This window comes from Schistocerca americana, chromosome 7, assembly GCF_021461395.2.
Source record: "Schistocerca americana isolate TAMUIC-IGC-003095 chromosome 7, iqSchAmer2.1, whole genome shotgun sequence".
NCBI classification, from domain to species: domain Eukaryota; kingdom Metazoa; phylum Arthropoda; class Insecta; order Orthoptera; family Acrididae; genus Schistocerca; species Schistocerca americana.
Genome location: NC_060125.1, coordinates 214662993 through 214685965, shown reverse-complemented (window position 1 = coordinate 214685965; position 22973 = coordinate 214662993). Strand labels below are relative to the sequence as shown.

The 22973-nt window shown below is 39.9% G+C and overlaps 1 protein-coding gene across 4 annotated transcripts in view; it reads right to left on the bottom strand.

The window, feature by feature from the left end:
• Positions 1-22973, bottom strand: part of LOC124621861 (exosome complex component RRP43-like) — a 143743-nt gene that overhangs the window by 114819 nt on the left and 5951 nt on the right. For 2 of the 4 annotated variants that reach the window (XM_047147321.1, XM_047147320.1), the window contains exon 3: positions 2712-5327. The exons of the other annotated variants lie outside the window; for them this stretch is intronic. In XM_047147321.1, coding sequence (XP_047003277.1) covers positions 3038-5281 — 2244 coding nt within the window. In that variant the 5' untranslated portion in view covers positions 5282-5327 and the 3' untranslated portion in view covers positions 2712-3037. Of the gene's footprint in view, positions 1-2711; positions 5328-22973 lie in introns of those variants that run through there. 4 annotated transcript variants of the gene reach the window in all.

The following is a 22973-nucleotide window of genomic DNA, read 5'->3' as shown; positions in this document are numbered from 1 at the left end:
CCAGTTCCATAAGTTAAGAAAAGTACTTTCATTTACTCCAACCATAAAAAATATTATTTACTAACATTATTTTTGTAAGAATGAAATAGTATTGTTGTATTTACTTATCTAGAGAGAGAGAGAGAGAGAGAGAGAGAGAGAGAGAGAGAGAGAGAGAGAGAGAGAGACTCAATACAAATCTTGCAACTCCCCAACTGTGGTACTGGAAAACAAAGATGTCAGTGCCACCTTCCCAGGGAGCTTATCTGACAGCATTCCAGCTAAGGTAAAATATTAGAGAATCAGCACTATTCCAGGGCTAGGAATGAAAATTACTTGCGAATGCAGTCAACAAGGAAGAAGTAGTACAAGCATAAATGAATAAATGGTTTAATAAAAACTTTCCCGTGAGTAGTATGAAGACATCTGATATATTTATCTGGTTTAGTTGCATCTTTCAAGTACTGCTATTCATATAAGTTACACCAAGGTTTATTCAAATTTCTATACTGCAATTATGTATCAGAGGCAGAGAAACTTTCAACACCTGACTAACTGTTGTTTTCTATCTACATAAATGACCTTTTGGATAGGGTGGATAGCAATGTGTGGCTGTTTTCTGATGATGCTGTGGTGTCAGGGAAGGTGTCGTCGTTGAGTGACTGTAGAAGGATACAAGACGACTTGGACAGGATTTGTGATTGGTGTAAAAAATGGCAGCTAACTCTAAATATAGATAAATGTAAATTAATGCAGATGAATAGGAAAAAGAATCCCGTAATGTTTGAATACTCCATTAGTAGTGGAGCGCTTGACAGTCACATCGATTAAATATTTGGGCGCAACATTGTAGAGCGATATGAAGTGGGACAAGCATGTAACGGCAGTTGTGGGGAAGGCGGATGAATTTTGGGAAGACGTGGTTCATCTGAAAAGGAGACCGCTTATAAAACACTAATATGACCTATTCTTGAGAACTGCTCGAGCGTTTGGGATCCCTATCAGGTCGAATTGAGGGAGGACATAGAAGCAATTCAGAGGCGGGCTGCTAGATTTGTTACTGGTAGGTTTGATCATCACGCGAGTGTTACGGAAATGGTTCAGGAACTCGGGTGGGAGTCTCTAGAGGAAAGGAGGCGTTCTTTTCGTGAATCGCTACTGAGGAAATTTAAAGAACCAGCATTTGAGGCTGACTGCAGTAAAATTTTACTGCCGCCAACTTACATTTCGCGGAAAGACCACAAAGATTAGATGAGAGAGATTAGGGCTCGTACAGAGGCATATAGGCAGTCATTTTTCCCTCGTTCTGTTTGGGAGTGGAACAGGGAGAGAAGATGCTAGTTGTGGTACGAGGTACCCTCCACCACGCACCATATGGTGGATTGCGGAGTATGTATATAGATGTAGATGTAGCTGTAAATTAAAAATCAATTTAAATTTCAGTTAAAGATTGCAGCAAATAAAATGACAAACCCAGATGTTTCATATTCTCTCTCGTTGTAATATGTTCCATTTACTTTATAGTTATTTGTCTGCAACTTGGATGGCATTTGCTATTAGTTCCTCACTGCACACAGCATTACATTCTCAATTCAATTATGCTGTCTGCAGCTGACTTTTGTTATTAATGGAGGAAGAGAAGTGTTAGTTTGACATTACACTTACATGGAAGAATATGAAGTTAGATGGGGAACAGTAAGAGAAGAAAATAGCTCTGATCTTGAGGAAGGAACCACAACAATCTAGTATCTGAACCCTACTATGATTGAGTTTGTTATCAAGAAGGATGAGAAATATATGAATTCACTTAAACATGTGTTTGTCTCCTACTTTCTCTCCAATTCCTCTTTCTCTTATCTTTGTCTAACTTAGGCCTCACAAAAGCTTGGTCCCTCTGAGCTTCAGGTCTGAGCTAACTACTACTCCTTTCCAACCTTCCCCAATCTATCATTTTCTCCTACCTGAGGAAGTAACTAATAGTTCCAAAAGCTAGAAAGTTATTTCAGCTTTTAGGTTTACCAGCAGCACTTGAAATTTTGTCTCCCGAACAGTGTTACTTACTTATAACAAGCAGTTTCTACGAGTAACACTCCGAGGCAAAGGATGCAACAAAATTTGTTGAAGTTTAGTATATCTGTAAAATCAAATATGGGCAAAAAGTGGGGATTTTGGGATAACTGGAGAGAAGGGAGGAGAAAAAGGAGCTTTTGAAATGTACTTGCAAACATTCTGTCATTTAATTAGAAAATATCTTAAGACTGGATCTTCTCTCTGTACATCAAGAATAGTTAGTGTGATCTGATCACTGTGTAATGTCAGATACTTTTATCAGATATGTTAGCCATTATGTGTAGCTAAGTGGGTATATCCCATATGACTGTAAAATTTCAACAAGATGAAATGAAAAGATAGATAGATAGATAGATAGATAGATAGAGAGAGAGAGAGAGAGAGAGAGAGAGAGAGAGAGAGAGAGATAGAGATAGAGATAGATCAATATAGTGTCCACAACTAATTACTATCAGGAGCATACAAATAGACAATGGCAAGTGAAACTAAACAATTCGAAACGTGCAACAAGAAAAAGTGATGAACTACTTCACATGATTATTTGAAGGTAATGACTATAATATTTTGAAGTAGCAATTGTTGCATGTTTCAAAAAAGTAACAAGAGTCTATGACACATAAAATAAGGTGATGTGTGGTTCAAAATGAATACACTGAAAGGTATACTTTTAAATATTTTATTTATAAAAGTTCATACCCCAGAAGCCACAAAAATCTATCAAAAAGTCTATCAAACCTCAGTATCTCTCAATCATAAAAGGCATGAAAGACATCTTTTCTAAAACAAATAAGGGCAGTTAATTGATAAATTAATCAATGTGACCCCTCGTACAATAAAAAGTGTATTGCTCAAATGAAATACATATTTAATACATTACAATATAACAATTTAACAAAACTATTATTAATTTTCCATGATCCCCTCAACATACACCATATGTACATAACTCTTCAGGCACAGAATCATGGCTCCTAAACTCAGTTTATGTTCAGAAAAGGTATCTCTTACACTGCTTAGCACCACACTTACATGGTGTTTTGTAAGATGTTAGATCTGTGGAATCATCTGCATTTGGCAACAAGAGACGTGATCGTGGAGAAGACACCACTCTGTTAGCTGTACTGTTTGCATCGTCCTGGATGCTCAAATTATTATGCATGTAGTCAAATGTCAACTCATCTCCAACTTCTATATCATTTTTTGCAAATAAAGCTAACTTGGGGAGATTGGGGTCCAAACAGTTTACCCATACAGCATAAACAGCCACATTTGGGTCACATGAATGATTAATAAAATGAGAGACATTCCCATATGCAGCTGCATCAACAGTATATGGACAAGCATCAACATTGAAATCTAAATCAAACAAGTATGTCCTGCCCTCTGCATCATATATTTTGCCTCTTTTTTCAGCCTCTTTAGTTTCTATTACTTCCCCAACATATTCACAAATAAAGGAACCTTTCCTTATACGCTGTAATGTTTTTACACCCCAGCCACAGCCTGTTGAGGTTCGAAAAATACTCAAGTCTATTTTTCGTCCTTTCTGAACAACACGATTAGGACAATCTTGGGTGCACTTACATCGCTTATTGCATTCATATATGGGTACCCCAACATCTGCAACCAATAAATGTTTATGCGAATAAGCAAAAATGCTTCCAGACTGCTGACCACAACATTCTTTTGAATGTCTATCACACTTAGAACCACATGTGCAACCAATTGGTGGGTCATCTGGAATAACAACACCTTTACCAGGTATGTAATCATTAATATATGTAAAATTTGAAGGAGGTCCTTCTAGATCAACATCATTCTCAACAAATATTTTAGCCTTTTCTGTAGCTTTAGCATTAAGCTCTTTCTCCCATGTTTTCAGTGCATCAAGCTGAACCATTCGGTAAATGTCGTATGTACGAACAAGAATGTCATTTTTTACTTTTAAAATATTTTTCTCTCCCTTTTTTTCTTTTGATGGCCTGAACACCATCTTCATCTTATGAACAACTTCCTCCTCACTACAAACTGTGTAAGGTATACCATTGACTTTCACATATAACTTCATCAATTTCTCAAGTTCATACTTTGTTACAGTAACAAGTTTTTCTTGCAAATCTTTAGCTTCTTGAGTTGAAAATAAATTCCCTGAGCAAATTCTCTCCCTTAAAAACTGAATATAAGTTTTAATAACAGATTCACAAGTATTTAAGTGCTCTTCTGGTTCCCATGTGTTATAACAATGACTCCAACCTTTCCATTTGACATAAAAATAACGTTTATTTTTGCTCGTACAATGGTCAATTACTTTTTCCACTTCATATTTCTTTTTCAGTACACCTGAAGCATCAACTTCTAAATTAACAACTTTTTTCTTTTTCTTTGAATAATTTCTACGAGACTTTATCTGATCCTTGTCTACTGAATTAACAGTGTTGTTAACAAAAGAGTTTCTTTGTGATTTTCTCTTTCTGGATGACCCTGAAGGTACCTGAGCAGTTTCCTGCACATGGTCAACATCATGTGAACCCAGTTCAGCTTTAAAAGACTTTCGTGTGTTTGGCTTTTTAGGAGTAACATTATTTATTGCACTCTGAGTTTTTTTAGGTGTGGCAGTATCACCATGGTCTTTAGTAAGTACTGTTTCATTGTCAGGCGGAAAATCAGAAAACGCATCCCACCTTGTAATCAATTTATCATCTGAACCAGTTGTCAAAGAAAACTGAGGTATATCATGGTGTGCTAAAAGAGCACTATGAGTGAAGCAATTCAACAAATGTTCTTTCTTAAAGCTATACACTGCACCTTGTTTTTGACACATGTCTTCCATTATGTCTATCTCTTGAGGCACTAGAGTCATGTTTTCATGTACGCAACTTAAAGAATGACACCGTTTCCTAACCACAGACTTCTTCCAGGATCTGGATGACACACATTCATTCTCGCCCAAGGTGAATGAAGTATCTCCATTAGAGTTTTTTAGGGGTGGAGTTCGCTTGTTTTCATTATTAACACTTTCTTGACTGCTTGGTAAGGTGCACGTGACATCGGCTACTGCAGCATCGGTGAAAGGAAACTTTCTTGTTGATAACTCTTGCAACATACCACATTTTGTAGCCTTTATACCAACTCCCAGGGATGGAGAAGCATCAAATGTGGAAGATGCAGCTCCACAAAAAGAAAATGCAGGAGATAGGCTTCGTTGCCTGCTCCTTTTTCTTCTGTGATACATAATTAGATTTTTAGTTCAATGAGTTGTAAATACATAGCTGAATCCCCTGAAAAAATCAAAAATTTAATAAGCACTACACTCCTCTGCTTCATATTCATTCCTTAGCAGATGGCTAAAAATTATATGAACATTGAGTGTTGAATTGAACTGCTACAAGGATTAAAAACTGCATGCATAAGTGAATATACAAAAGTTCAAATTACAGAAGAAATACACACAACTGTCACACGCCATGTACATACATAACTTTCTGAAATGTCTAAGTGGAAAAATTTAAGCTCTATATATCAAATAGTACAGCTACTGCATGGGTAGCAAGTCATTATAAAACTTCATCTCTAGCACACAAAGCACAAAAAATACAGTTAGCACAAAAAAAAAAAAAAAAAAAAAAAAAAAAAAAAAAAATTGACTATTCTCACAAAAAATTGAAACAATGAGAGAATAGTACTAAACTACCAAAAGCCTGCTGAATATTTCAAACAACTAGTGAACTCAAAGTCACCTTACTGGCGAGACAGATGGAGGATGTGTTGGAAGGAAAGAAGAGTGATTAGAGTTTAATGTGCTGCTGCTGATGAGGCCATTAGAGACTGAGCACATGCTCAGATTAAGGAAGGTAATCAGCCACATCTTTGCAAAGGAACCATCCTGGCATTTGGCTACAGTAATTTAAGGGAAACCATGGAAAATCTAAATCTGGATGGTGATGTAAACCACCATCATAACAAACACCACACCTGAATCTCACCATGGATCTAGTGGATTCTTTTTAAGACAAAGATAAATGATCATTTACAACTCAGGGTAAGAGAAACAGGAGCAAAAATAACTGAGTACGAAAGAAATGGTGGCAGTACAATCATCTTCAAAACTCCTTCTGTAGGTACATTTCAACTTCAGTTGTGACTTTTCCATACCTTCTTTCATTTCCTAACAACTCTCCATCTCCAGACAACTAAACTGCATATCAAAGCTTGAGATGTCAAACAATCTTTCATTCATGTTTGCAAGATTTGCATCATTCTTTGATAAGGTGGCCTACCTTTTTTGTGGTAGTTTGACAAGTAAGTGCAAGACTAAAAGAACAAACGTCTGAGGTCTGGTCCCTAGTCAGCCATAGGACTTTTCCTGTCACACATCACCACTTTCACATATACACTTACTTGCTTCGGTGAATAATACGAAGGGCACATGATTCAGAGTACATGTTAAATTTTAGGTCTCCCTATAATTGTCTGGCCAACTTCTAAGGTGTGAGGAAGGCAAACCATACCACATCCAACAGAAACATAACTAACAGTGGAGTGTTCAAGCTGGACTTTTCATATACAATAATAGCTTTGTCTTAGGACACTAAACAATAATATAGATTTATCAGCATAACACAAGGAAAAACATGTTATATATACAGACACAAACGTATAAATGTGTGTTTAATGACTATAGGAAAGTTGGTCAGCCACAGTGTTACTGAAGGAATGCTCTCAGCATCCGACTGAAATGACTTAGGAAAAACCACAAATCAGGATGCCTAATGGAGCATGAACCTCCATCCTCTCAAAGAGGAGGTCAGTGTCTTAATAAATGCACTACCTCCTTTGGTTTACATCTAGTGTACAATGTTCTATTCCTTATATACATTTGAAATAAGTTAGCTTGATAGCACGAAAAACAGTTATATACTGTTCACTTACTCTCTTTGGGTTGAGGACTGTTATTCACAGTTTTTTATTATTATTAATAATAATAAAAGGACAAAATTATGATTATTAATGAAAATATTAACAGAAATTCAAGTTCAACTGTTTTATGGAAAAGTAGGCAGGGTATATACAAACCATCAGTTTCACTTTTGATAATGTGGGGGTTTAATCATTAAATAACTCTGTGAAATACAATGCAGAATGAAAAATCAGTAAAGAAAACACAAGTAAATATATGGCATATGAATGGGTGAAACGGCCACAAAATGAAGACAAATGATGGATGAACAGTAAAATACAGACCAGCATGCATGTGAGTCACTACACTGAAACAGGAGGCTGTCCAGCAAATCCATGCCAACAGGCATGGCCTTGTTCATAATAGTTCACAAATCTGCATAAAATATCATTAATGATGGTCTTGGTACTAAGAACAAGTACAACTGACAGGCACAATGGTAACTGCCCGAAGACAACTGTGCACAGCAGACAATATCTCAAAACGGCTTGGATCATTATGTATCTGGTGCTGATCCTTTTCTCAAGAGAATTATGACATGATACGTGTCCTGGATGCACCATTATAAACCAGGTATAAGATGTATTGACTGGAAGGACCAATCGTGTTCAGTCAAGAAACAATTAAGAACACAGGCACATAGTTTGCAACTCATGCTTATGATCTTTTGGAATGATAAATGTAAAACTGATATCACCCAAAGATTGATTTTAATACACTATTGCCTTTTTGCGCTATTTGGTCAGTTATAGAAGCCCTAAAAATTTAATGTAAACTTAGAACAATGTTACAATTTGGCACTTTTTTTTTACTTACAAAAATCATTGGCAGTGTTGAAAGAAACAAATGTCAGAAAAAATCACAAGGCTGGGCATGGATCGAACCTGATATCACTGAACTTTGTAAACCAGCACTTACCCACACTTGTTATGTTAAAGGCCCTATATTAGTACATATCCAGAATAAGGACCAAACGGTGACCAGCCATCACTGTAACGACATGTTGGCAATGTTGCTAAGTTTCCAATACAATCAAAACACTCCTTCCTTCCAAACCCCCAACTATTTTTAAGGAGGTGGGGGTGAGGGGTGGGGGAATGTAATAGAAAGTAGGGGGGCCTAATATGTTGCAAAACCTGCAAGAGCGCCAAAAAACAAGGTAGCAACAATTTTATTAATTATTCTTGTAAGAGAAGAATTATTTTCAACACACCATAGATGCGCAGGACCAAGAGTGCCTTGTGCATAATTTAAAAAACTATTTCAGAACATAGGTTTAACTCAACCTATACATGCAACAATACTATTTTAAATATACAAAAGCATCTCTAAAGAAAGTAACAGTTCTAAATACAGATAAGAACCACCAACTTACCATAAGACAGCACATCGACTTACAGAATCCGCCCATTTTTAGTGTATAGTCCAGGGTATTCTACCAACAACAATAGGAGAAGGATAGACTGCCACTCCCCACATAGCCGAGACATTGAGTGTCAGACGGGCACAACAAAAGGACTGGTATCCATTTAACATTTCGACCAAAGGCCTTCTTCTGCAGTAGGAAACACACACACATGAACACTGTCTCTGGCCACTGTGCCCATACTGTGTCACAATTGTGTCTGATTGGTGCAAGAATTAGGCGTGGGTGATGGGGATAAGGGGGAGGCACGAAGTGGGGAGAAGGAGGGATAGCAGGATAGGGGTAAGGGAATGTGCTTGTGGAAGCATGCATGGGACATGGTGTGGACAGAGTAGGGGTGCTTGGTGTAGCTGGGTAATTTGAGACGGGGATGGGTGGATGGAGGCAGAGCAGAAATGAGGAGAAGAAGAGAACGAGAAAAGAACTAGTGGGTGTGTTGGTGGAATAGAAGGTTGTGTTGTGCTGGAGTTGGGGTAGCGGGGAAAGGGATAGAAATGTGGAGGACAGAGAGTGGAGAAGGTTGAGGGTAGTAGGATTACGAAAATGTAGGATATATTGCAGGGAGAGTTCCCATCTGTGCAATTCAGAAAACCTGGTGTTGGTAGGAGGGATGCCAATGGTGTGAAGCAGTCACCAACATTAAGCACAATGTGTTGGGCAGCATGTTCAGCAACTCACCACAGTTTGTGGCCATTCATGTGGACAGACAGGTTGTTAGTTGTCATGACCATGTAGAAAGCAGCAAAATGGTTGCAGCTTAATTGTAGATCACATAACTGTTTTCACAGGTAGTCCTGCCTTTGATGGGATAGCAGATGCCTGTGACCAGACTGGAGTAGGTGGTGGTGGGAGGTTGTATGGGACAGGTTTTGCATCTAGGTCTATTGCAGAGTTCTGAACCTTGGGGGCAAGGGGTGGGAGCAGGTGTGGAGTAGGGATAGGCAAGGATATTGAGTAAGTTTGATCTGTGGAACACCACTCTGGGAGGGGCGGGAAGGATAATGGGTAGGGTATTCCTTATTTCAGGGTATGACAAGAGGAAGTTGAAAGCCTGGCAAATAATGTGATTAGTTGCTCCAGTCCTGGATGGTACTGAATCACAAGGAAAGTGCTCCTTTGTGGCTGGATGGTAGGTATGTGGGAGATGGTTAGGTAACTGGGGGAGACAAGGCAAGGAAGATTTATTTTGGTATAAGGTAGGTAGAAACCAACTCGAATCCACCACCTTAGTTTTGAACCACAGGGATCATCTAGTGTAGGGAATCTGCCAACTGGCAAGAGAATCTAATCCCTCTTCAAATCCTTACACCCATCCAAGAAACCCATCCCCCTCCTCCACACACACACACACACACACACACACACACACACACACACACACACACACACACACACCTCTTCCTGCACTCCTGCCCTCTACTGCTTCCTTAAAGTTCATACACTCAACCACCCAGGATGCCCTATTGTGGCCACTTACTGTACCCCCACAGAGAGACCTTCTGCTTTCATGACTAACACTTTCAGCCTATTACCTGTATATATCAGACATCAACTATTTCTTACCACATGGTGCCCAGCTTGTCACTGTTGGTGTCATTTCCTTCCACATGAACTTCCCCTACACTCATGGCCTTCACACTTCTGAACACTGCCTTTCTCAATGTCCATCTGACTATGAACCTGCAACCTCCTACCTAGTCACCATGACCAATCATATCCTTATTCACAATTACTTCTCATTTAAAAGCATGACTGACAAAAAAATCTGTGGCACAACAATGTGTATCCACAGGCACCATCCTATGCCAACCTATTCACGAGCCATCCACATGAATTCTTCCTCGTCAGCCAGAACCCCAAACCCTCAACTGGTTCAGATTCACTGATGACATCATCTGGTTCTGGACCCAGGGTGAGGGTATCCTGTCCACATTCCTCCAGAATCTCAACACCTTCTCTCCCATATGCTGCATCTGGTCCTCCTCACCCCAACAAGACACCTTCCTCGATGTTTACCATCTGAAGGATAGCAACATTAGCGCCTCATCTATATCAAACCTACCAACCACCAGCAACATCTAAGCTTCGACAGCTGTCACCTATTCCATACCAAGAAGTCCCTTCCATACAGCCTAGTTACCCATGGCCATTGTATCTGTAGTGACGAGCATTCCCTCTCGAAATATAGAAAGGGTCTCTCAGAATGAATTACCCTCCAAATCTCGTGCAGAAAGAGATCAACCATGCCTTGTCTCTCCAGTCACCTACCCTCTGTCTGGCCACAAAGAAGCACGCCCCTCGTGACTCAGTACAATCGAGGACTGGAGCAACTAATCACGTTTTTTGCCAGGGTTTCGATTACCTCTTGCCATGCCCTGAAATGAGAAATATCCTAACCATTATCCTTCCCACCCCTCCAAGGGTGGTGTTCCACAGTGCACCAAACCTTCACAGTCCTTTCCATCCCTACTCCACCCCTGCTCCCAACCCCTTGCCTAATGGTCCATATCCCTGCAATAGACTTACATGCAATACCTGTCCCATACATCTTCCCACCATCACCTACTCCAGGCCAGTTACAAACATAACCTATTCTACCAAAGGCAAGACTACCTGTGAAAGCAGTCATGTGATCTATAAATTAAGCTGCAACCACTGTGCTGCTTTCTACAGCAACATGACAACTAACAAGCCCTCTGTCCGCTTGAATGGCCACTAACAACTGGCCAAGAGACAGCTGGATCACGCAACTGGTGAACATGTTGCCCAACAATGTCCTTAATGTCGATGATCTCTTCACAGTGTGCACCATCTGGATCCATCCTACAACACCAGTTTTCCTTAACTGGACAGGTGGGAACTCTCCTTGCAATATATCCTACATTCACGTAACCTCCTGGCCTCAACTTTCACTAGTCCCAGCTCTCCACCTCCCTGTCCCCTTCCTTGCCCCCATCCAGCACAACACAGCCATCTATTATGCCAACACATCCCCTAGTCTTTCTCTACTTCTCTTGTTTTCCGCTCCTCCCCCCCCCCCCTCCCCCCCCGAACCACTATATCTCTCGACTGTACCTAACAGCCCTACCCTTTCCCCAGCACATCACTGAATGCTCCCACAAGTAGAACTGCATATTCCCCCATCCCTACCCCGGTATCCGTCTCCCCCCTGCCCCACACTGACTCCTTACCCTCACACCCACATCAGGCTGCTGCTCTTGTCAGGTTCAATTATGATGCAGCTCGGCCACAGCAGCCAGAGACAGTGGTTATGTGCTGTCGAAAGCTCAAATGTATAGCAGTATTTTCATTGTGTTTGTCAGCAACTCAACGTCTCCTATATAAGATACACTGTGTGATCAAAAGTATCCAGATACCTGTCTGAAAATGACTTACAAGTTCGTGGCGCCCTCCATCGGTATTTCTGGAATTCGATATGGTGTTGGCCGAGCCTTAGCCTTGATGACAGCTTCCACTCTCGCAGGCATATGATCAATCAGGTGCTGGAAGGTTTCTTGGAGAATGGCAGCCCATTCTTGGAGAATGGCAGCCCATTCTTCACGGAATGCTGCACTGAGGAGAGGTATCAATGACGGTTGGTGAGGCCTGGCACAAAGTCGGTGTTCCAAAACATCCCGGATTCAGGTCAAGAATCTGTGCAAGCCAGTCCATTACAGGGATGTTATTGTCGTGTATCCATGCCGCCATAGGCCGTGCATTATGAACAGGTGCTCGATCGTATCGAAAGACGCAATTGCCATCCCGAATTGCTCTTCAACAGTGGGAAGCAAGAAGGTGCTTAAAACATCAATGTAGGCCTGTGCTGTGATAGTGCCACGCAAAACAACAAGGGGTACAAGCCCTCTCCATGAAAAACACTACCACATCATAAACCATTGCTTCTGAGTTTTACTGTTGGCATTACACACGCTGGCAGATGACGTTCACCGGGCATTTGCCATATCCACACCCTGCCGTTGGATAACCACTTAGTGTACCGTGATTTGTCACTCAAAACAAGGATTTTCCACTGTTCAATCATCTAATGTTTATGCTCCTTACACCAAGTGAGGCGAGGTTTGGCATTTACCGTCATGATGTATGGCTTATGAGCAGCTGCTCGACCATGAAATTCAAGTTTTCTCACCTCCCGCCTGTCATAGTACTTGCAGTGGATCCTTACACAGTCTAGAATTCCTGTGTGATTGTCTGGATTGATGTCTTCTTATTACACATTACAACCCTCCTCAACTGTCGACAGTCTCTGTCAGTTAACAGACGAGGTCAGCCTGTATGCTTTGGTGCTGTACGTGTCCCTTCACACTTGCACTTCACTATCGCATCACAAGCAGTGGACCTACGTATGTTTATGGATGTGGAAATCTCGTGTACTGACGTATGGCACAAGTGACTCCCAATCACCTGACCACGTTCGAAGGCCATGAGTTTCGTGGAGCACCCCATTCTGCTCTCTCACGATGTCTAATGACTACTGAGGTCGCTGATATGGAGTACCTGGCAGTAGGTGGCAGCACTATGCACCTAATATGAAAGTTATGTTTTCGGGGGTGTCAAGATACTTTTGATCACACAGTGTAAGTAGCACTCTGTCCTTTTCATAGTATTGTCCTTTTTAACGTATGTATTATTCAACAGCTGTCTGATACATGAACTTTAAGTGGTTTTTAAGAATGTTTTAAAAGTTCAGTTATAGTTTGGTTTAACTGACCCTAAAAGTCAAAAATCTTTGAAATTCAGCAAAATGATTTGGTCGTTGGAAATTTTTTTTTACGTCAAGAAGGTATTAGAGCATTTTTACACATGTGGTTCCTTCTTGTGGCTCTCCTAGATTACAGGGCGATTTCTAGTGTTTCAGTTTTCTTTTGAGCTATATTATTTACAGTTATTCAACTTCATCCTTATGTAGCCACTTGACCACCATCTTTTGTATGTGGAGTTTCTTTTGTACGTGGAGTTTCATTATGAAGTGAATAATAAGAAAATCAAGTCATTTTGCAATACTGAAATTTGAATTACTGACTTATCTGAAATATAACGCGTACACCAACATATAACCGTACACATTTAAATTTTGTAAATCTATATCTATTTTTACTTTTCCTTTGTATGTTCCAGACCTGAAATATACAGAAAATTCAGTATCTGTGAAGCAGCAATAGGCAACCACATACACAAATTAATTATGTTAACAAGGTGTAAACTAGTTCATTCAACATCACTGATATGTTGTGCAAATGCCATGTGGAATGTGTAACTATCTTTTTTACATTTTACAAAGTTACGAGTTTTATAAAATTAAGTTGTACACATTAACAAACATCAAATTCTAAAAACAAGACTGGTTTGAATACCATAATACTTTAACTAGGAGTAGTCTTATTAGTGACTGTGCGCAGTCCTTCCTTCTTGGTCTGAAAACCACTCACTCTGTCTGTTGTTCGGGGATCAACTACGCGAATCACAATACAAGTCTGCATTTTTTGCACCTCATAATTATTTCAAATGTCAGAAATAAATTCCACAGCCATAATTAATACATACCAAAGCCACTGCCATCATACAACAATACAATAATGACCAAACCATGACTTTAAGTAGCTCTTGGAACATAAGTTTCTTTATTTGACGATGAGAGTTAAGTGCTGCAGGAAATGCAATCAGTATAAAAAAGAGTTTGCTTACAAACCACTCTTGCAACCCATTCCAAAATACTGGTCAAGTGTGTGGGACCCGTACGAAACAGAACTAACACTGGATATTGAACATATATAGAGGTGGTCATGACCTTAACCAGGACTTCTGCGAACAGCTCTGAATTTCTCTGGTGGTGGTGGTGGTGGTGGTGGTGGTGGTGGATGATTCCACTGTTGACTTTGCCACTTGCCCTCAGGATGTCAGAATTCTGTCAGACAGAAGCATCCTGTTGCACAATACACCTGCCTCCACACTGACAGTCAGACAAAGGTTAAGATTCTCACCTTGTGATTTTCACATATTTCCTGACCTGAACTGTGGATGTCAATTCCAGTTAAATGAGGTGGTGCAAGATTGGGTGCCGTTGTGGATCTGTCAGCCACCAACCACATTCTATGAAACAGAAATTGATCATCTCGTCCCCCGGTGAGATACCTATCTTAACACACGTAATGATTACTTTTGAATGGAACCATTCCATGGTCCCATTGTGCCAGGGTTTTAGTTTCCATTTGTGCCCCCATACAGTTTATGCAGATGAAACTTCTTGGCAGATTAAAACTGTCTGCTGGACCGAGACTCGAACTTGAGACCTTTGCCTTTTGCGCGCAAGTGCTCTACCACTGAGTACCCAAGCATGACTCACGACCTGTCCTCACAGCTTCAATTCCGCCAGTACCTTGTCTCTTACCTTCCAAACACAGTTTTAATCTGACAGGAAGTTTCGTATCAGCACACACTCCGCTGCAGGGTTAAAATCTCATTCTGGAGTTTATGCAGATGATTGCAGACCAATGGAAGAAACTGATTCGCAGAGTTGACAATACTGTAGTGTATTTCTAGTTTCATGGTAATGTACCTTTGTGAGACAAAAAGTAAATTAAGAAAAGTTACCACAGTTTACTAAATTGATACACTCAAGATGAATTTGCTACAAAAGAATTATGTACAGACAGTGGCAAGGAGTTCCATAATGAAGGTGTACCTTGGTCTGCTAACAAAACTACACTGAAAAATTCCATTTCTGCGCCATATACTCCTAAGATGAAAGAAGTTTCTGATTGGCATAATAGGATCCTATGCGAAATGGCACATTCATAGTTCTCCTCTGCTAAAAATTTGCTAAAAGCATTGGGGAGTGGGGCAATTCTAGATGGAACATACTCTCTGAATCAAACTGGTCCCATGGAAACTTAAGGTAAAACTCTGACAAGGAGAGGCCCCAGTGGTGCAATCGACTTTTTGAAACTATGTACACGATGATGTAGATTAAGATCCCAGATATAACACACTGCAGCAATTCACTCTGGTGGGCCCTCATTTGTGAGTAATGGATGAGAAAACAATTCATTTTTTTGTCAAACAATGGAAAATCCAGGATTGAATGTAACAATACTGGAGAAGGAAAGTCGCTACTCACCATATAGCGGAGATGCCGAGTCACAGATAGGTACAACAAAAAGATTCTCACACGACTGCAGTCTCAGGCAACTGAAGTGTGTGTATGTGTGTGTATATTGTTGACAAAGGCCTTAATGGCTGAAAGCTATAATTGTGAACATCTTTTTGTAGTGCCTACCTGCGACTCAGCATCTCCGCTACAAGCTGAATAACAACTTTCCTTCTCTAATATTGATTCCTTTTTTTGTGTGACACTCAATAGCATTAAAGTTTCATTATATAATCTGGTTGCACGATGTAATGGACAGGACAACAGCTTTGCATACAGGAGGTTGTGGGGTCAAATCTCATCAGGTGCAGTAAGTTCTTTTATTTTTAAATATTTATCGAAATGGCTTTGATTATCATTTTTATTCAATTAACTGATGTAAATGTAATTTTTTAACTTCATTCCTTTGTCACAATTTTAATCAATGAAAGTTTCATTTTTTTTCTTTACGTCATTCTTTTTTCAATGGGAATTTTTGTGAATATAAATTTAATTACATTTATCTCTTATAATATTCAATCATTTGAAAATTATGATCAATCAGTTGAAAAAGAAAACACATGAACAAAGATTTCAAGTGAAGAAACAATGACAAGAAGAAAAATGAAAGCAAATGAAGAAGTTTATATTACGATTAAAAATGTGTGACAAAGGAACGGAACTAAAAAATTACATTTAAATCAATTAATTGAATAAAAATGATGATCAAAGTCATTTTGATTGATTTAAAAATTAAAGAAAGCCTTACTGCAACTAATGAGATTTGAACCCACAAGCTCTTGCATGGGAAGCTATTGTCCTATCAGCCATTACACTGTGCAATCAAACTGTATAATGAAGCATTTTTTAATGCTACTGAGTATCACATGAAATTCCAATCCCCCCCCCCCCTCCCCCTTGCAAACGAGGGCCCATCATGATGAATAGCTGCAGTGTGTGATACCTGGGAGCTTAACCTACATCACCGTGTAGACGGTTTCAAGAAGTCAATCAAAATGCTGGGAACCTCTCTCTGTGAGATATTTTTGAAGAAAGAAAGCAGTTTTGACAATCTGGAGATATTTGAGATGGACTAGTATGCATGGATTCTCATGTGAAAATGGAACAAGTTTCAGTGATGCTAAATCTTTAAAAAGGTTATGTGGACAGTGTTGTCACAAGTTTCCCCAAGTGAAATTCCCTGATTTCCAGACAAGTTTCAGCATTTTTTTCCCTGACAAAATTTGAGATCTCAATGGTAAGTAAAGACATAAAGACATAAGCTGACAAAAAAAAAGGACAGACAGACTTATGTATCCCGCCCCCCCCTTCTTGTGAGCAAAAATCATAAGTACTGACATCAACATCTTTTGTAGTGAACTGCTTTTAGATGGAGAAAGCAAGCCAAATGGTACATGTGTTTTATTAAGACCACTGTTGATATTTTATTTCAGTAAAGTTCACTCATTTGGTGACAAAAATACGCATTTCCTTAGCGTCACAAGACAGATTTAAAATACCTTCACTGATTTAAGAAATAACCTCAGAAAAAAGTAGGTCTCTTGAAAGAGGTGTATAAAGCAGGGAAGAGTTGTGTAAACAAATACTATAGGTGACTGACAATAAAATGTTGATTCTACTGCGTCCATTATTGTCAGTTATTACCCACTGTGTTATTTCTATTATTTAAAGTATTGTGTAATTTTTCTACCGAGAAATATATGAGTATATAGCGTACAAACGGCCAGCGACTGCCACAATCTTCTTCTTCTTGTCATCCATACTTTCTGACATATAAACTACTTTTGAAGTGCCAAAATGTACTACAATAAATAAAATTTCTATAAAACGCCACACTGTACAATGCACTTGCGGTGAGACAGTCACATTTCCTGAAATCCATCGCCTGTGGTTCCTGGCCTGCCGAGGAGCACCTCGGTCCTGGGTCCATGGATAAAGCACGAAAATCCACTGCATTATGCGACACACAAAGAGACCCAGCCTGCAGGCAGATCGGTGAGACTAGATCCAACGGGCACAGCCTCCACATTTAGTGGGAAACGATGCACTTCAGATCAGCAGGTCCAATCTGTTGGAGATACCTGCAGAAATGGCCTGTGGTTTTGGCCCATTGCAGGAATCCACTCGTGTGGCCAGCTATCACGTGTCACAGACAGCATGTTGATAAAATGAGACCATGGTTATCAAGCCATGCAATAGATAACTTGCACAAACACTCTGAAATCAATACTAATGAGGATAGATAGCAACTCACTGGAAAGATGATCACCGAGCCGCAAACAAGCACGTAGAAAAGACAATGACACTCTCACAACTAAATTTTTAGCCACAGCTTTTGTCGGAAAACGAGAATGGACACACGTTCACACAAACACTACTCACGCACACATGACCACCGTCTCCGGCCGCTGCATCAACAATCTCTGAGAATGAGATACAAACAAACCACTCCTCATGCCTCCCTGACTCTTATCCACAGCTACTAGGTTAGCAGCACGAAGTGGTGGCAGCACTGACTGCAAGCTGAGGGGAGTGGTAGGAAGGGGAGAAGCAGCAAGAATGAGAGAGCAGGGAAGCGGTGTATGTTCTCAGTTAAGCCCAGCCAGTGACGATGCACGATATCTCAGTAGACAAACCATTTCATCAGCTGAGACAAAAAATAAGATTTTTTCCATTGTTGGCATTGAATGTGAATCTGTTATGGTCTCTACTGATGCAACAACTAAATTTAATGATCAGCTGGGTAAATGCTTTCAGATCATTGTAGATTACTTGCTGGGCTTACAAATCAAATTGTCTGTGTATGTGAAGAGAATTTAAGAAATATGGTGCAACTGGATGTGAAACAATTATCTTTACCACTTGAGACAGTATGAATACTGGGTGGCATTAAGTTTGAGAATAATGAAAACTTCCATACCGAAGCTTACAGTGATGCTAATCATGGTGGGGACAAATGCACAAGGTGATCAACAAATGATATTCTAGTCAAATACCACCAATGTACATATTAATATTCACTGAAGAATATGACTCGAAATTATAGAAACACTCAGTTGTGCTCTGGATGTTTGTTTGGTTTATCAGTATTTTCATACTGATGAGGTTTTAAAATAAATGTTTTATTTTGAAAATTGCCTTTGGTGTTTTACCAATATTTACAAAATATGCTTCATGTCACATCTAAAAGCTCACTGCCTTAGTTATGTGTTAAGAGGCCTGTGTCCACTAGTAACTAAAAACTAAACTTATGCAAGGGCAGCAGCGTCTGAGCAAGCACACATTAGCAAGGGTTCGCTGGTTATTGGGAGCTCCAACATTAAGCACTTTACGAAGCCCGTTAGGAAATAGCTTCAGCACCAGAAAGAAAGCCAATGTGCACCTGGTATGCCTGCCATGATGTATAGGAGCCCTTGACTGTGATTACTGAGCATGCAGGTGGAGTTGCCTGCAAGTTGTGGCTCATGTCAGCACCAACAATGCATTGCACGGGTTCTGGAGCAATTTTCAGTGCATATAGGTAGCTGGCAGAAGTGGTGAAGGCTGCTGGCCTCAGATGCACGGTTCAAGCAGAGCTTGCAATTTGCACCATTGTTCCCAGAGTTGATTGGGGTGCTTCGGTTTGGAGCTGAGTGGACAGTCTCAACTGAAGGCATCTTGGTGCAGATTTCTGGACCTGCGTGTTTGGGTGGGGAATTGTAGGACCCCCTTTGATACATCAGGGGTACACTGCACAAAGGAAGCAGAGTGATTCTGGAGTGCACTTGTTTTTACTAGGCAGTTAATTTGAGTAGTTAGAGGTACTCCAATGAACATTTGCCAATCAATAAAGAGTCAGCAACATCAGAAAGCATTCAGAATGATGACATTCTGAGTGAAAAAAAAAATTATGAGTAAGCTGTGCAAGTACTCATAACACAGTTCCAGAATTTACTACACTCCAGGAAAGTTCTAGCACTCAAATTATTCTTGGGACAGAGAGCTGGCTGGAACCTGAAGTTGAAAACTCTGAGATATTTAGCAAGTCATGGAACACATATTGGAAAAACAGATTAGATGCCTTGGAGGGGGTGGGGGTGTTCATTGCAGCTAGTAAAAATATTCGCTCTATTGATGTAGAAGTTATTTGGTCACATACAACAGGTCTAGGTGAAACCAAATTAATCGTTGGATGTTTTCCCTCTCCACCCAATCCCGTTGTGACAGTTCTACTAGAGCCATTCAGAAAAAGTCTAGTCATGCAATACTAATGGTTCAAATGGCTCTCAGCACTATGGGACTTAACATCCGAGGTCATCAGTGCCCTAGAACTTAGAACTACTTAAACCTAACTAACCTAAAGACATCCATGCCTGAGGCAGGATTTGAACCTGCGACCGTAGCGGTTGCGCGGTTCCAGACTGAAGCGCCTAGAACCGCTCGGCCACAACGGCCGGCCACGCAATACTAGTTGAAGACAATTTCACCGTACAGAATATACTGGGACTTCCATGGATTCACAGCAGGGAATACAGACGGACAGTCTTGCAAAGCACTATTTAACATATTTTTCGAAAATGTTTTGAGCAGCTAGTTTGGCAGCCCACACACATCAGAAATATCTTGCATATTGCAGCTACAAACAAGCCGGACTTTACTGACGGTGTCAGTATAGAGACAGGGATTAGTGATCATATCATACCCCCTATGGTTATGAAAGTTATAAAACAGTCAAGAAGGGTAGAAGAGAGTTTCTCCTAGAAACAGAAGATAAGCAGTTGTTAGCATCTCACTTATATAATGAATTGACATCATGTAGTTCCTAAGATGGGCATAGAGGAAATGTGGGCAAAGATGAAACAGATTGTAAATTGTGGTCTAGACGAGAATGTGTCCAATAAATGGATTAATGACAGAAAAAACCAATCGTGGTTTAACAACTAAATTTGGAAAATGCTGAAGAAGCAAGGCTGATGCACTCTCAGCTCGAAAGAGAACACGCAAATGACGACAGGCAATGGTTAGTACAGATCTCTGCATCTGTGAAAAAAATCATGTACGAAGCGTACAATTACAACTGTCATATAAGATATGGCCGAGAATATTCTGGTCCTATGCAAAGTCACTAAGCAGGTCTAAAGCTTCCATCCAGTTACACTTTGACCAGTCTGCTGTGGCAGTTGAAGGCAGCAAAATAAAGTCAAAGTTTTAAACTTTGCAACTAACGCAGTAGAATCATACAAATATACTATCGTTTGACCATCAAACAGCTGCCCACTTGCATGAAATAGTAATCAGGAACTTTGGCCATTGGAGGGGGGGGGGGGGGGGGGGGACAACAACAACCTACCATATCCAAATGGAATCCTTTTACTAGGAGTACTTTACGCCACTGGTCTCTTACGTAGCTCGCATTTATCACAAATCTCTCACCCAGTGCAAAGTAACATATCACTGGAATGAAGTGCAGGTGAGTCCTGTGTATAAGAAGGTTGAATGAAGGATCCCACAAATCCTTAACTCTGGTTTGCTGCAGAATTCTTGAACATAGTCTCAGTTCGATTGTAACAAAATTCCTTGAGGCCGGGAAGCTCATGTCCACAAATTGGCATGGTTTTAGAAAGCATCATTTGCTCAGCTTGTCCTTTTCTCACGTGACATACTACAAACTACAGAAGAAGGGCAACAGATAGATTACATATTTCTAGATTTCCAAAAAGCATTTGATACGGTGGCCCACTGCAGACTGTTAAAGGAAGAACGAGCATATGGAATAGGTGAATGGCTAGAAAACTTCTTAAGTAATAGAACCCAATATGTTGTCTCAGCGACGAGTGATCATCAGACAAGGGTATCTCCAGGAGTGGCCCAGTGAAGCGTGATAGGGCCACTATTATTTTCTATACACACAAATGATATGGCAGACATGGTGAGCAGCAATCTACAGTTGTTTGCTGATGATGCTGTGGTGTATGGGAATGTGTCAAAGATGAGTGACTGTAGGAGGATATGAGGTAACTTAAACAAAATTTCTAGTTGGTGTGATGAATGGCAGCTTGCTCTAAACATAGAAAAAAGTAAGTTAATGCGGAAGAGTTGGAAAAACAAAATTATAATGCTCACATATAGTATTAGTAGTGTCCTGCTCGACACAGTCACATCATCATTTAAATATCAGGGCATAATGCTGTAAAGAGATATGAAATGGAACGAGTATATGCGTATTGTGGTGGGGAAGGAAAGTGGTTGACTTCGGTTTACTGGGAACTTTTTTTAAGAAAGTGTGCTTCATCTGTACAGAAGACCGCACATTGGACACTAGTGTGAGTTAATATTGAGTACTGCTCAAGGTTCGGGATGTGCATCAGGTTCTGATTAAAGGAAGACATCGAAGCAATTCAGAGGTGAACTATCAGATTTGTTACCAGTAGGTTCAATCGATGTACAAGGTTTATGCAGTTGTTTTGGGAACTCACATGGGAATCCGATGGCGATGTTATTTTCAAGGAATATTACTGAGAAAATTTAGAGAATCAGCATTTGAAGCGGATTGCAGAACAATTCTATTGCCACCCACACACATTCCACATAAGAACCACAAAGATATGAGAATTTAGGGCTCATACAGGGGCATGTAAAAAGTCCTTTTTCCTTCACACTATTTGCAAATGGAACAGGAAAGGATAGGATCAGTAGTGCCACATACCGTACAATGGCTTGTGGAGTATGTATATAGACATAGTTATCCTTAAAAAGTGTTATGCACAGATATTTGTATGAGTCAACTGATTCCAATTGTAGTCTGATTATGATATGTTTCTTCGCTTTGCGAAGTGCGCAATTTTACATTTCATAACATTTAAATAAAGTTTCCAATCTTTGCTCCACTTGGAAATCTTATCAAAATGTAATTGAATATTCATGCAGCTTCTTTCAAACAGTACTTCATTATAGCAACTGGATCATCTGCAGAAGTCTACAGTTGCTATAATATTATCTGTAAGGTCATTAATTACAACATGAACAGTGAGGGTGCCGGCACATTTCCATGGGGCATACCCAAAAGTCACTTCTACATCTGTCGATCACTCTACATACAAGATAACTTATGTCCTGCCTTTTTTTATAAAAAAAAATCCTCATCCCAGTACAAATTTTGCTTGATACCCCATCTGATAGTATTTTTGATAATAAGCACAGATGTGATACAGAGTCAAATGCTTTCCAGAAATTGAATATACTGCATCTACTTGACAGACTTGATCCAAAGCTTTCAGTATGTCGTGAGAGAAAAAGAGATCAATGTTCTCAGAAGTCTTGTAAATAGGCATGACCTCAGCTTTCTTCCAATTACTGGGCACAGTCTTTTGTTTGAGGGGGTCTATGATAAATTACAG